A 15,627-nucleotide genomic window follows, 5' to 3' on the forward strand; every position below is an offset into this window, starting at 1 on the left:
AATATTTATTTTGTTTCCTTTACTGCTTGCTCAATATACAGATTGAATAACATCGGGGAGAGGCTACAACCCTGTCTCACTTCCTTCCCAACCACTGCCCCCTTTCATGTCCCTCGACTCTAATAACTGCCATCTGCTTTCTGTACAAATTGTAAATAGTCTTTCGCTCCCTGTATTTTACCCCTGCCACCTTTAGAATTTGAAAGAGAGTATTCCAGTCAACATTGTCAAAAGCTTTCTCTAAGTGTACAAATGCTAGAAACGTAGGTTTGCCTTTCCTTAATCTTTCTTCTAAGATAAGTCGTAAGGTCAGTATTGCCTCACGTGTTCCAGTGCTTCTACGGAATCCAAACTGATCTTCCTCGAGGTCGGCTTTTACTAATTTTTCCATTCGTCTGTAAAGAATTCGTGTTAGTATTTTGCAGCTGTGGCTTATTAAACTGATTGTTCGGTAATTTTCACATCTGTCAACACCTGCTTTCTTTGGGATTTGAATTATTATATTCTTCTTGACGTCTGAGGGTATTTCGCCTGTTTCATACATCTTGCTCACCAGATGGTAGAGTTTTGTCAGGACTGGCTCTCCCAAGGCCGTCAGCAGTTCCAATGGAATGTTGTCTACTCCGGGGGCCTTGTTTCGACTCAGGTCTTCAGTGCTCTGTCAAATTCTTCACGCAATATCATATCTCCCATTTCATCTTCATCTACATCCTCCTCCATTTACATAATATTGTCCTCAACTACATCGACCTTGTATAGACCCTCTATATACTTCTTCCACCTTTCTGCTTCCCTTCTTTGCTTAGAACTGGGTTTCCATCTGAGCTCTTGATGTTCATACAAGTGGTTCTCTTATCTCCAAAAGTCTGTTTAATTTTCCTGTAGGCAGTATCTGTCTTACCCCTAGTGAGATAAGCCTCTATATCCTTACTATTTTCCTCTAGCCATCCCTGCTTAGCCATTTTGCACTTCCTGTCGATCTCATTTTTGAGACGTTTGTATTCCTTTTCGCCTGCTTCATTTACTGCATTTTTATATTTTCTCCTTTCATCAATAAAATTCAATATTTCTTCTGTTACCCAAGGATTTCTACTAGCCCTTGTCTTTTTACCTACTTGATCCTCTGCTGCCTTCACTACTTCATCCCTCAAAGCTACCCATTCTTCTTCTACTGTATTTTTTACCCCAATTCCTGTCAATTGTTCCCTTATGCTCTCTCTGAAACTCTGTACAACCTCTGGTTCTTTCAGTTTATCCAGGCCCCATCTCCTTAAATTCCCACCTTTTTGCAGTTTCTTAAGTTTTAATCTACAGGTCATAACCAATAGATTGTGGTCAGAGTCCACATCTGCCCCTGGAAATGTCTCACAATTTAAAACCTGGTTCCTAAATCTCTGTCTTACCATTATATAAACTATCTGATACCTTTTATTATCTCCAGGGTTCTTCCATGTATACAACCTTCTTTCATGATTCTTAAACCAAGTGTTAGTTATGATTAAGTTGTGCTCTGTGCAAAATTCTACCAGGCTGCTTCCTCTTTCATTTCTTAGCCCCAATCCATATACACCTACTATGTTTCCTTCTCTCCCTTTTCCTACACTCGAATTCCAGTCACCCATGACTATTAAATTTTCGTCTCCCTTCACTATCTGAATAATTAATTTTATCCCCATTAATGTATGTGCACAAAATAAATGATCAGTCTTTGGAAGCGGTAACATCAGTCAAGTATCTGGCTGTGACTATTCGAAATGATCTCAAATGGAATGATCAGATTACATAAGTAATGGGTAAGGCGAACTCTAGATTGCGTTTTATTGGTAGTCCTTCAACAAAGGAAATAGCTTACAATACGTTAGTTCGTCCAGTATTGTTGGTCTGTATGGGACCCTTACCAGTTGGCTCTGGTTCCAGAGATTGAGAAGGTTCAAAAAAGAGCGCCAAGATTCGTGACTGGTACATTTAGCCACCTCGAGAGCGTTACAAATCTCATAGAAAGTTTGAAGTGAGTCACACTTGCAGATACATGACGCGCTAAACAGAAGGGGCTTCTCACTAAATTCCGAAATCCATTCTTCACCGAGGATGTGGAGCATATATTATTACCACCAACTTTCAAATCGCATAATGATCGTCATTCAAAGATAAGGAAAATAAGAGCTCGTACTTAGGCGTTCAGACAGTCGTTTTTCCCCCGCGCTATCCGCGAGTGAAACATGGGTGGGGGGAGGGGGGAGGGGGGGGGGGAAATATGACTTTGGCGCGAATTGTGGCCTCCGCCACACACCGCTTGGTAGCTAGCGGAGTATATATGCAGATATGTAGATGTAGATTAACCGTGCCCCCGTCTCCCCTACATACAGCAGAAAAAACTGAACAGAATGGCCTCCATTCCACCGTCTACTGGGCTGTTACAGAAAATGAAACATGTCTCTGCTATCATATTAACAAGAAACGTTGAATCAGTTTGGAAGTAAAACGGATTCGCGTTGAAACTACCACCAACGCTACGAGTGTAGCTGTGAGAGATATGCATATTCTACATAATTCTGTGCCTTCCAATGCAGGGCCACCCCTACTACCTGAAATCAGTGTACAGCATGTTAGAGTGGTGTATGTAAACCTGACAGAGGCTTAACCCTTCTGTCAAGGACAACAGATATAATGACACGAGTAATAGAAAGTGCCGAAAACTCAACTGGTAACTTGTTCCCAATTGTTCTACAGAAAGAAAAATTCGCTGCAGGTGTAATAGCCCATCAGAACATACCTGCCAGTATGTACGTTTCGGCAGCAACGCATTCATCGCAACGGATTGTGAACAGAAGATGCACAGGCTAGATTGATGGTTCGGTCGGGGATTTTCTCTCCTCAGGGATTGGGTGCTGTGTTGTACTTAATCTTTAACAAATAATGCACAAAACAGAGAGCCTCCAGTTTTATTCTTTCCCTGGAAGCGAAGAATAAAATCAAACGAAACATTACCAACCAGACCACAGAGATTAATATAAATGTTGGAGATGGTTGGATTCATCTTAAACATGTTCAGCTACATGTGAGTTTTAGTATTATTGGATCTCGTGGTGCAGATTATGCAAAATATGATGGAAAATCCTATAAAATAATGACTGTCAGCTATGTGGCCAAGCTGTTGGAGGTTATCACCGTAGGGAAAGGAATTAATATTTCGTCTAGAATGGAACATTCTTTTATTTCTTCATCGGTCCTTATGTAATTGTTCTGATTTCTAGCCAATGAATTAACAATTGGGGGTGGGGGTGGTCATATCCTCCATAAAAAGAGAGATAAAAACTAAGAAAAATGAAATAATTTATCCTTTAAAAATATTTGGTGGATTTTTCAAAGATTATAAAGAAACAATCTGGGAAGGAGATTTAACTGAAATTTTTACATGGTCTTCAAGTGCTAGAGATGCCATTTTTCCATGGACTGAACATAATCAGGCTGGCGTTGAAGATGTGACCACATTTCCTAAGGAAGGCAAAATCGTTGTAGAATCGATGGAAATTCGAGTTCCTGTGTTTAGGTACGAACCAGTATATTCACACGAGATCGTCGTACCAAGGGCTCTGGGAGCAAATCCCACTGATGAAATTTTTCTTTACTGTATTATGCGTGGAAGTGATATATGAGTCTAATAATACTTCAGCATGTATGATGCAGTTGTTTCTATATTCTATTGCTCTAATTATTAATGTTTGTCTTGTGTAATTGTAAATGTAATTATGTACTCTATAGGTTTGCTACTTTCGACTAACGAAGAGAAAGAAGACTGCCAAAAGAACATTGCTACAAACACCGAAAAGTCCTTGTACATGCCAGGAAAATGTTGTCCCATATAAGTTTCACGTGCAAGAAAAAAAAAGAACTCATCTATTGGGTACGACCTATGGTACGTCCACCTCATTCTCTACCAATTCTCACTCGCGATATCTACAACGATATAATCATTCAAAAATACACTTTTCCTGTATCCGTAGGTCTGGTGTTACTTTTAATTACCATTTACGCATGTTATACTGGACGACAGCACATCGCAAGAACTAAATCGCTCTTTCTGTTGATACTCTATCGACATACAACACTTGGTACCGATCTGGATGTCTGACGTTTGGGGGTTTGGATGTGAGATGAAATTCGGCCACTGCATTATACGTTCCGGTATCCGGCTTCCAAATGACGTTGATATTTAGGACGCACGTGTCCAAGCCCTGAAAAAATTTCTGTTTCTACTATTTCAGTGGTTTGTGTTTACATTCCGCCGAGTTAAGTAGCATGTCGTTTTTGCGTACTGAACCTGTAGACTCGTAGTAATTGAACACATGTTCCGATTTAAATTTTTCGTTATTAGCTTTGCTGCCCATTTTCATAGTTGATTTCACTGATAACGCCTGATTGTGTGTCTTTATATTTCACCAACCATTGTTGAATACTTTTCTCTTGCGATGTGATCCTCATCAGGCTGGACTAACATGTGACAAGAGTGTGTACATTAAGAGTGGTAGTATGGCTTGTTTCATTGGCTACAGTTTACAGCAGTAATGTTTCTCTCAAAGCATATTATTACCATATGACTCAATGATATTGATTCTTATGTCAGCTAAATTTAACAGAGTAAATTAGAAAACTAGTGAATTAAAACTGCCTGTCGACAATTTAGTTATGCTGTACGTCTTCTGTTCATATGCTGTTGCTAGCTCAATATTGCTGGACTACAATGGAATTTTCTGAGAGAAAGATTTGATTTGTAGTACATTGTTACTTGTGATACAGGTAAACAGAGAAAACTGTAACTAGTCATTTTTTTGAAATGTTCGTTAATTCCTTTCATTAATTTTCTGACCCGTTAAGCTTCATCTTCAGATGGGGTACGTGAAAATCACAAGTTTATTTCCGTTGCGTGATGATGGGTACGCTATGGAAATCAACAAGTAAGTTCCAAGTATACCATTGGAAGAAGAGGCTAGAAATGTTAGAAAACTAATTGATAGAATAAACGAACAATTCAAAAACCATGGATGATTGCATTTTTCTCTATTTATATTCAGTACACAGTCACAGGCTCTACAACACCCAAAATGCATAAGTTTCATTTGTAATTAGTATTTACGAAAAACACGTCTCGTTTAGTCAACAGAATTTTCTATACCCGTACCAAGTACTTCACATGAATTCATTGACTATTATTGTAGATGTGGAGGATAGAAGGCTCAAGGGACAGAATTGGGGGATCAGAATGAAGGTTTAAGTACTAACAACATTTTATGGAAGGTTTTTAGAAATAATATTGTGCAAAATTGAGTATTTCAAGCTTTATTTGTAGCCATTTTGGGTAAGCTTCTTGCATATACATTGGAATTTCAACATTTGAGGGGCAGCAGAAAACTTCTCCGGGTCAAGTCTTCAGCAACAGGTGACCTGTCCACGGGATACAGGTCATGCGAAAGTAAGACCACCACCTGGAACATGGAAGTGTTAGATTCAGACTGTATATCAGTGATACAATCATTACATCTATTTCTAGTTTCCTCAGTTTATCACTGGTGCTTCTCGTCGTTGTTTCCCATAATTCACCATACCATTTGACAGTTGTTAAGCTATATATATCTTCTCTTATACATCAGAAATATAAATGAATGAACGTCGTCACACAATACGAATGTGAAACATATAATAATCTAATTTAGTTCAGCACTGTACACTTAAGCGAAACTCTCAGATGCAAATCTTGTGTGTGCTGCAATTATAATTTTTAATTCTCTTTCTTAGAGCTGTGTCATTACGTCAGTTTACCGCAAATTGTCTGTTTAGATGTAAGACAGGTCCTGGTGTCATTAATCATGTAAGGATAAATAAGACAAATGCTGCGGTAGAATGACTATTGACGTAAAATCGGAAATATTTAGCCTGCACGAAAAGATTTACGCATTAATTTTTTCCAACTGCTGTTGTCGGGTCGAGAGACAGAGATGTTGGTTGAAAATCAGGCCTTCTAAACTCTATTATGTAGCTATGTGTGAATTGCAGAATACTTAACGTTGCTGCTCTGACTAAGAAACATCCGACCTCATGAACAACACACTTTAGTTGCAGTATCGGGAATAGGGTACAAACGTTCTCACAGACGGAACAAAATGGAGTCTTAATGCTGAATGACAAAGAGTTTGCAATGCAGCCCTTAATTCATAATTACGAATCAGGACTAATATCAGCTGTAGAATGGAATGACGACAGTGAAAATTTGTATCCGGCCTGAACTAGAATCCGGATACCAGCTTATCGCAAGCGGTTGTCTCACCATTTGGCTATCCGTGCATGACCCTCTGCCAGACCCAAACTTCCATACGTCGTAAATATGCGTGCATGTCCAAAGAAACTTTGCACCGTAAACGGAATAACACAGGCACTAAAATGTCTTATGAAGTGGTTTTGGGTACTCACCTCTGGAGGGCGGACAGTACTTGAGCGTACAGATCCAGGCGCCGCCACTGGAACACGTGCACCAGTTGCAGCCATCGTACTTGCGAGAGCCCGGCGTGCAGGCTGCAACACACCACACAGCGCTGCTGTCACACCTAGCCGTCACTTGGCAACTCACGCACACACAGCAGCTCATGTAGTCTAATACACGGCTCGCGAACTAAACGTGCCGTAATGTTAATAGCCGCGATGTCATGTTAGGGAAATTACAATTCTGTGGTATATCTTAGAAGCTAGATATCTTAGAAGCTAGATTAAGAAAGGGCAAACCTACGTTTCTAGCATTTGTAGACTTAGAGAAAGCTATTGACAATGTTGACTGGAATACTCTTCCAAATTCTGAAGGTCGTGGGGGTAAAATACAGGGAGCGAAAGGCTATTTACAGTTTGTACAGAAACCAGATGGCAGTTATTAGAGTCGAGGAACATGAAAGGGAGGCAGTGGTTGGAAAGGGAGTGACACAGGGTTGTAGTCTCTCCCCGATGTTATTCAATCTGTATATTGAGCAAGCAGTAAAGAAAACAAAAGAAAAATCTGGAGTAGGTATTAAAATCCATGAAGAAAGATAAAAACTTTGAGGTTCGCCGATGACATCGTAATTCTGTCAGAGACACCAAAGGACTTGGAAGAGCAGTTGAACGGAATGGATAGTGTATTGAAAGGAGGATATAAGATGAACATCAACAAAAGTAAAACGAGAATAATGGAATGTAGTCGAATTAATTCGGATGATGGTGAGAGAATTAGATTAGGAAACGAGACACTTAAAGTAGTAAAGGAGTTTTGCTATTTGGGGAGCAAAATAACTGATGATGGTCGAAGTAGAGGGGATATAAAATGTAGACTGGCAATGGCAAGGAAAGCGTTTCTGATAAAGAGAAATTTGTTAACATCGTGTATAGATTTAAATGTCAGGAAGTCGTTTCTGAAAGTATTTGTATGGAGTGTAGCCATGTGTGGAAGTGAAACATGGAGGATAAATAGTTTGGACAAGAAGAGAATAGAAGCTTTCGAAATGTGGTGCTACAGAAGAATACTGAAGATTAGATGGGTAGATCACATAACTAATGAGGAGGTATTGAATAGGATTGGGGAGAAGAGAAGTTTGTGGCACAACTTGACAAAAAGAAGGGACCGGTTGGTAGGTCATGTTCTGAGGCATCAAGGGATCACCAATTTAGTATTGGAGGGCAGCGTGGAGGGTAAAAATCGTAGAGGGAGACCAAGAGATGACTACACTCAGCAGATTCAGAAGGATGTAGGTTGCAGTAGGTACAGGGAGATGAAGAAGCTTGCACAGGATAGAGTAGCATGGAGAGCTGCATCAAACCAGTCTCAGGACTGAAGACCACAACAACAACATGGTATAAATGGAATAGCATATGAGTGGTTTAAGTCATACCTACAGAACACGAAGCAAAACGTTTCCTTATATGGGTCAAGTAATTTAAATAAGTTTGCCACTTCATCTAACTGGGTTGAAATTACATTAGGTGTTCCACAGGGTTCAATCATGGGTCCCCTTCTGTTCTTGATATATGTGAACGACCTCCCTTCGTAATTGAAACAGGATGCTGAACTGACACTGTTTAATGAAGATACAAGCATCATTATTAATCCAGTAAAAGAATCTCTAATTGAATATGATACATATAAGGTCTTTGGAAAAGTCATTAATTGGTTTTCCGTAAATGGGCTTGCCCTAAACTTTGCAAAAACACAGAACATCCAATTTTTTGGTGCAGAAAGTACAGTTCATTCAATAAATATAACAATTCAACAGAAGTCAGTAGACAGGGTAGAGCATACTAAGTTTTTGGGTGTACATATACATGAGAATACTAACTGGAAAATTTATATTTTGGATCTTCTAAAAGCGACTAAGTTCAGCAACTTTTGCAATCAGAATGATTGCCAATTTTGAGAATACAGAAATTAATAAGGTAACATACTTTGCATACTTTCACTCTTTGATGTCATACGGAATATTATTTTGGGGTAGCTCAACATTTCGACAAAAAGTATTCACTGCTCAAAAGAAAGTGGTTAGAATAATGCGTGAGGTTGAAAGTCGCACATCTTGTAGGCATCTTTTTACAACAGCCTCACAGTACGTTTACTCACTAATGAAGTTTGTTCTCAACAATATGGACCAGTTTAAAAACAAGTGACATTCATGATTATAATACTAATGAGGAGGTATTGAATAGAATTGGGGAAAAGAGAAGTTTGTGGCACAACTTGACTAGAAGAAGGGATCGGTTGGTAGGCCATGTTCTGAGTCATCGAGGGATGACCAATTTAGTATTGGAGGGCATCGTGGATGGTAAAAATCGTAGAGGGAGACCAAGAGATGAATACATTAAGCAGATTCAGAAGGATGTAGGCTGCAGTAGGTACTGGGAGATGAAGAAGCTTACACAGGGTAGAGTAGCATGGAGAGCTGCATGAAACCAGTCTCTGGACTGAAGACCACAACAACAACAACAATACCAGAAAGAATAAAGACCTACACCATCCTTTACTCAACCTATCTTTGGCACATAAAGTGGTATAATATGCTGCTATAAAAATTTTCGACAAATTACCAGATGGAATAAAATTTCTGACAGACAACAGCTCCAAAAATAAATTGAAATCATATCTCCTTGACAGGTCTGTCAATACCACAGATGAATTCTTGAATAGGAATAAATAAATCTATATAGCATATGCAATTTGTGCCATTTAAGGCAATGGGGTAAATAACAGAAATATCAATCTGTAACTCTGTATTGTTATATATATTAAAAAATCTTGTTTCATATGTGCACTTCTTGTGCACTTGACACGTTCCACATCATAACGGCTGCCATACCGTACGATTGATCAACGGAACACGCAACCAAGTAACTAAGTAACCAACCCCTGAATTCGCTACACGAACTGTTCTTTCGTTTCAGATCACTAAGATGTGATAGTTACAGATACCTCGCAATAACTATGTAAAAATTCTGCGATTAGCAGCGATCGCAATGGACTGTGATAAAACATTACGGAAAACAGACTTGACTGCATAAAAACAATTTTATTCACTTTCGAATAAGGGTTTTTATGCGGTCAGGATGGTCTACTCTAAGACGAGCGGTAGCGTCAGTGAGTGCCTCCTATGACGGACATAAAACAGCGGGTGAAAAGTGGGCTTAAAATTCAAGGTGAGAGGGTATCAATGATAACATTTGCTGAAGGCATCGCTGTCATGGACCTGTTGAATACAACGAGCAGTCTCCTGAATACACGAGATGGATTGGGAGCAATCTAAGAGAGACGAAATTAATATGACGTAGAATAAATGATAACAGCGAGAAACTTAACATCAAAATTGCAGATCACGAAAGAATTCTGCTACCTATGCAGCAAATTAGCCCATGATGGATGCAGCAGAGAGAACATAAAAAGTAGACTATCACTGGCAAAGACGGCGTTCCTGGCCAAGACAAACTTAATAGTATCAAACATAGGTCTTAATTTGAGTAAGAAATTTCTGAGAATTTCGCTTGGTGCAGAGCATTGTATGGTAGTGAAACATCTACTGAGGGAGAACCTGAACTGAAGAGAATCGAATAATTTGAGATGTGGTGCCACAGAAGAATGTTGAAAATATAGTGGACCGGTAGGGAATGAGGAAGTTCAACTCAGAACCAGCGACGAAGAAAATATGTGTAATACCCTTGCAAAAAGGAGAGACAGGACGATAGGGCAGTTCTTAAGATATCAGAGAAAAACTTCGATGGTCTTAGACGTAGGTATCGATGGTAAACTGTAGAGGGAACCAGACACTACAATATATCCGAAAAATAATTGAGGATATAGGTTGAAAGTGCTACTTGAGATCAAAAGGTTATGAGAGGAATACCTGGCAAGCCACATCAAACGAGTCAGAAGGCTGATACGGTTTCGTATAATATTTTATCGCAATAACTACACTGTCACATCAGATCCTTTATTGTCGACTGTCTATTCTCCGTATGATACATCAGATATTAAACTGACAATGGGATAAGTTTCTTTAGATTGCTAGCAGACTGTCAACAAAATAATACAGGGTTCTCATTTTTCTTTACTTTAGAATCGTAATGCCAAAGTGACATTGACTATTCTGTCGCAGCACACACTTCAACTAACCGAGATAACGTAATTCGTTCACTTTCTGGAGTTAACAATAAACAAATGTAGACACAAGGAAAATAACGTGCACCAACGAAGAGAATGTAAGAAACATGACTGATCTGTGGAGAATGTAGTTTCGTCGAATGTATGGGTAATGTATGAGTAATTTCAATACCTAAGAAAAGACATTTCTTCTGAAATCAGGTTGGTTTTATTAACCCATATTATTCCCCAATTTTATGACTACACAAGACTGTTTTCAACATGATCTCCGTTCAGTGCTGCGAACTTACGCCACATCAGTGGAAAGGCCTGTATAGGCCCATTGTTCTACTCTACTGGTCTTGCTGTCATCAACAGCCAGAGGAGTGCATCCTTCGTTGACCCAAACAGATTCGGGTTATATCGTGGAAGAGAATAGACAGCCCAATGAAGTTTTGTGAGCTTCTCTCGGACGCGCAGAATTGTGTCACGGAGAAGGAGAAGTTCGTCTGCATTTTGTGGCGACGAACACGTTGAAGTAATTTCTTCACTTTCCTGAGGGTAGCACAGTACACTGCAGAGTTGATCGTTGCACCATGAGAGAGAAAACAACACTGAATTACCCCTTCAGAGTCCCAGAAGACCGTCGGCCCGACTTCACCAGCTGGGGGTGAGGCTTTGAACTCTTTCTTCAGAGGAGAAATGGTGTAGTGCCACTACATGGATTACCATTTTGTTTCCGGTTCGAAGTGATGAGACCATCGTAACCTGTGACGATGTACGACAAAAAATTGTCACGACGAGCCTTGTAACGAGCAAGAATGTCGTCTTTATCGACTTCTGTAAAGCCATTAGGAACTCACAGGGCACGCACCTTCATGTAACCCAATATGAGGACGGTTGTGTCAGCACTATCAGAGAGACTTCCAGTCGAGCAGCAAGCTGTTTTATTGAGATCCGTCGATCACCTCGAATGCGAATGTCCGCAAGTTGTAATATTGCAGGCACGCTGTAGAGCGGACAGTTTTGGGCGAGGCCTTGTGTTATGATGGCAAACGCCTCGCCCAACGACTCACCCTGCTCTTGTTTACTGCCAGGTCTCCGCAGACATAATGAAAGAGCCTGTGAACAGCTGCAATGCTCTGGTTTTCCACCAAAAGAAAATCAATGACAGATCTCTGCTTGGAACGCACTTCCGGTACAGAGGCCATTTTGAAGGCTACGTATGGCGCTGCCACCTATCGGAACTTTATAACAGCTGAAGCGGAATTATTAGACTATGTCCCACATTCCGCATTTTTTCGACCGATATTGTCCGAGAAAGAGAGGTGTTGCATTGCTTACTGAACGTCTCTCGTAAGTTAGCAAATCATTACTTCAGTTACTATTCTGTTAACCTGCACTCTAAATAGATCAGTAGCCTTTCCGCCTCCTTTCAGTTGCTACACGTGTTGTACTCAGACAAACTTTCAACTGAAGGCGGTTGACCGACCCACCAGTGCGACTTTTCCTTGTACTTCTATTTGTTTACTCTGATCTCCAGCAAGTGTATGAGCAACGTCACCCCCTGGTGCCATCACTGTGAGCTGGCACAGGACATTCAAAGTCAGTTTTGTGTTAGTCTGTGACGTTCTACAGAAATCGTTCCTTAGAGAATAAGCAGCAAGAAAGATTCTGTGAATGAATGGCCAAACCTACACACATGGGAGGTACACCCTTATGGGGGTGGAGATAATCTATCTTTGACACTGTACGTTTCAGTTATTAAAAATAGAGGACACACAATTTAAGTGCACATGTTACGTTTTTATGCTCCGTTCTCAGGAGTGCAAGGATCTGGAGTACGGTCGTGGGACATCTGCATTATTCTTAGTACCACACAAAGGCAAGTCTTCCAGTAAGGGAGCAAGGACAGCTACAGATATAATTCGCCTGTGAGAGGCTTTGTGGAAGGATGGCTGGTTCCAAACGTCCGTCGAAAATAGCCCCGCCCACACATTGAGGTTGAACCAATGGTGATAGTTCACTGCCCCCATCAAACACCCATGCCCGAGGCAGGATTCGGACCTGCGACCGTAACAGCAGCGCGGTTCCGAACTGAAGCGCCTAGAACCGCTCGGCCACAAAGGCTGGCGGCGACAAAACCGTCTCAGCAGATGCAAATGTAAATCCAATAATGCCTGTACGCGTCGTACGTCGTACAGACAGTGACAGCTGCTCCACACCGTCGTCTGGCTAATTCCTCGCCACCTCTCTGGAGCTGACGCCGCGGTCATTTTCAAAAATCTTTTACCTCACCTACAAGTGGGAGTACCTTAAAATGCATTTCTGCCCATATTATGTCCTTATCGCCTGTTTTTGCCCCGTATCCTATCTTTCATTCAGTTTGTCCGTATTTAGAAAACTCTCCCTTATACAGGGTGTTACAAAAAGCTACGGCCAAAGTTTCAGGAAACATTTCTCACAGACAAAGAAAGAAAATATGTTATGTGGACATGTGTCCGGAAACGCTTACTTTCCATGTTAGAGCTCATTTTATTACTTCTATACAAATCACATTAATCGTGGAATGGAAACACACAGCAACAGAACGTACCAGCGTGACTTCAAACACTTTGTTACAGGAAATGTTGAAAATGTCCTCCGTTACCGAGGAGACATGCATCCCCCCCTCAGTCGCACGGAATCCCTCATGCGCTGATGCAGCCCTGGAGAATGGCGTATTGTATCACAGCCGTCCACAATATGAGCGCAAAGAGACTCTACATTTGGTACCAGGGTTGCGTAGACAAGAGCTTTCAAATGCACCATAAATGAAAGTCAAGAGGGTTGAGGTCAGGAGAGCGTGGAGGCCATGGAATTGGTCCGCCTCTACCAATCCATCTGTCACCGAATCTGTTGTTGAGAAGCGCACGAAGACTTCGACTGAAATGTGTAGGAGCTCCATCGTGCATGAACCACATGTTGTGTCGTACTTGTAAAGGCACATGTTCTAGCAAATGGCTCAAATGGCTCTGAGCGCTATGGGACTCAACTGCTGTGGTCATTAGTCCCCTAGAACTTAGAACTACTTAAACCTAACTAACCTAAGGACATCACACACATCCATGCCCGAGGCAGGATTCGAACCTGCGACCGTAGCAGTCGCACGGTTCCAGACTGCGCGCCTAGAACCGCGAGACCACCGCGGCCGGCATGTTCTAGCAGCGCAGGTAGAGTATCCCGTATGAAATCATGATAACGTGCTCCTCTGAGCGTAGGTGGAAGAACATGGGGCCCAATGAAGACATCACCAACAATGCCTGCCCAAACGTTCACAGAAAATCTGTGTTGATGACGTGATTGCACAATTGCGTGCGGATTCTCGTTAGCCCACACATGTTGATTGTGAAAATTTACAATTTGATCACGTTGTAATGAAGCCTCATCCGTAAAGAGAACATTTGCACTGAAATGAGGATTGACACATTGTTGGATGAACCATTCGCAGAAGTATACCCGTGGTGGCCAATCAGCTGCTGATAGTGCCTGCACACGATGTACATGGTACGGAAACAACTGGTTCTCCCGTAGCACTCTCCATACAGTGACGGGCTCAACGTTACCTTGTACAGCAGCAACTTCTCTGACGCTGACATTAGGGTTATCGTCAACTGGACGAACAATTGCCTCGACCATTGCAGGTGTCCTCGTCGTTCTCGGTCTTCCCCAGCCGAGAGTCATAGGCTGGAATGTTCTGTGCTCCCTAAGACGCCGGTCAATTGCTTCGAACGTCTTCCTGTCGGCACACCTTCGTTCTGGATATCTGTCTCGATACAAACGTACCGCTCCACGGCTATTGCCCCGTGCTAATCCATACATCAAATGGGCATCTGCCAACTCCGCATTTGTAAACATTGCACTGACTGCAAAACCACGTTCGTGATGAACACTAACCTGTTGATGCTACGTACGGATGTTCTTGATGCTAGTACTGTAGAGTAATGAGTCGCATGTCAACACAAGCACCGAAGTCAACATTACCTTCCTTCAATTGGGCCAACTGGCGGTGAATCGAGGAAGTACAGTACATACTGACGAAACTAAAATGAGCACTTATCATGGAAACTAAGCGCTTCCGGACACATGTCCACATAACATCTTCTCTTTCTTTGTGTGTGAGGAATGTTTCCTGAAAGTTTGGCCGTACCTTTTTCTAACATCCTGTATATGGTATTGAGATACGTTTTGTAACAACCTACTCCCCCGGCTACATACCGAATGCCAAAGGCCAATTGAATAAGAGCTCTGTTGAAACACCACTCACCTAGAGCCTGTTCGCAGACCAAGGCAGCAATCAGCAGCACCAGGAAGAGGGCCAGTACTTTCGCCATGTCGCGCTGTGCGAATGATACTTCAGCCGTCCTCTGTCGCCGTCTTATGTACATGGGCCTGACCCAGCACGCCACGCACTGAAATGCGCAATGGCGTGGGGGCTTCCCCGCTGGCGCATAGAAAACAGATCTGTAGCAATTTGTCCCGTGCGGCACACTTGTGTTATCACGGAAGCTGAACGTCAACAAGGCCAAGATGCCATTCAGATCGCATCACGACATCCTTGTTCGTGTGCCACTGCTAAACACGGCCCAACACCTGCCGTAGCTGCTTACAAACAGGAATACTGTGAATGCTAAGACGGAAACGGCGGATTCCCTAAGCTCCCTATTTCGATGAGTGTTGGTGTACTAATCAGGGGCCACTCGAAAGTAGAGCCTGTTAAAAAATTGGTAGCCGGCCGCTGTGGCCGAGCGGTTCTAGGCCCTTTAGTCAGGAACCGCGCTGCTGCTACGGTCGCAGGTTCGTATCCAGCCTCGGGCATGATGGTAGGTTAGTTCTAGGGGACTGATGACCTCAGAAATTAAGTCCCATAGTGCTCAGAGCCATTTGAACTATTTTTTTGAATGTCTACATTTTTAGTTTTAGGATGTTTTATTTTCTGTACCCACGTTTTT

The 15,627-nt window shown here is 41.8% G+C and overlaps 1 protein-coding gene across 1 annotated transcript in view; it reads right to left on the reverse strand.

Moving 5' to 3' along the window:
- LOC126284822 (serine protease inhibitor 3) overlaps nt 1-15,066 on the reverse strand; it is a 35,798-nt gene extending 20,732 nt beyond the window's left edge. The window contains exons 1-2 of the mRNA XM_049984033.1: nt 14,943-15,066; nt 6,466-6,567 (exon numbers count right to left, since the gene is read on the reverse strand). Coding sequence (XP_049839990.1) covers nt 6,466-6,567; nt 14,943-15,063 — 223 coding nt within the window. The 5' untranslated portion in view covers nt 15,064-15,066. The remainder of the gene's footprint in view (nt 1-6,465; nt 6,568-14,942) is intronic.
- Between the last annotated feature and the right edge of the window lie 561 nt (nt 15,067-15,627).

The sequence above is a fragment of the Schistocerca gregaria genome, chromosome 8 (assembly GCF_023897955.1).
Source record: "Schistocerca gregaria isolate iqSchGreg1 chromosome 8, iqSchGreg1.2, whole genome shotgun sequence".
NCBI classification, from domain to species: Eukaryota; Metazoa; Arthropoda; class Insecta; order Orthoptera; family Acrididae; genus Schistocerca; species Schistocerca gregaria.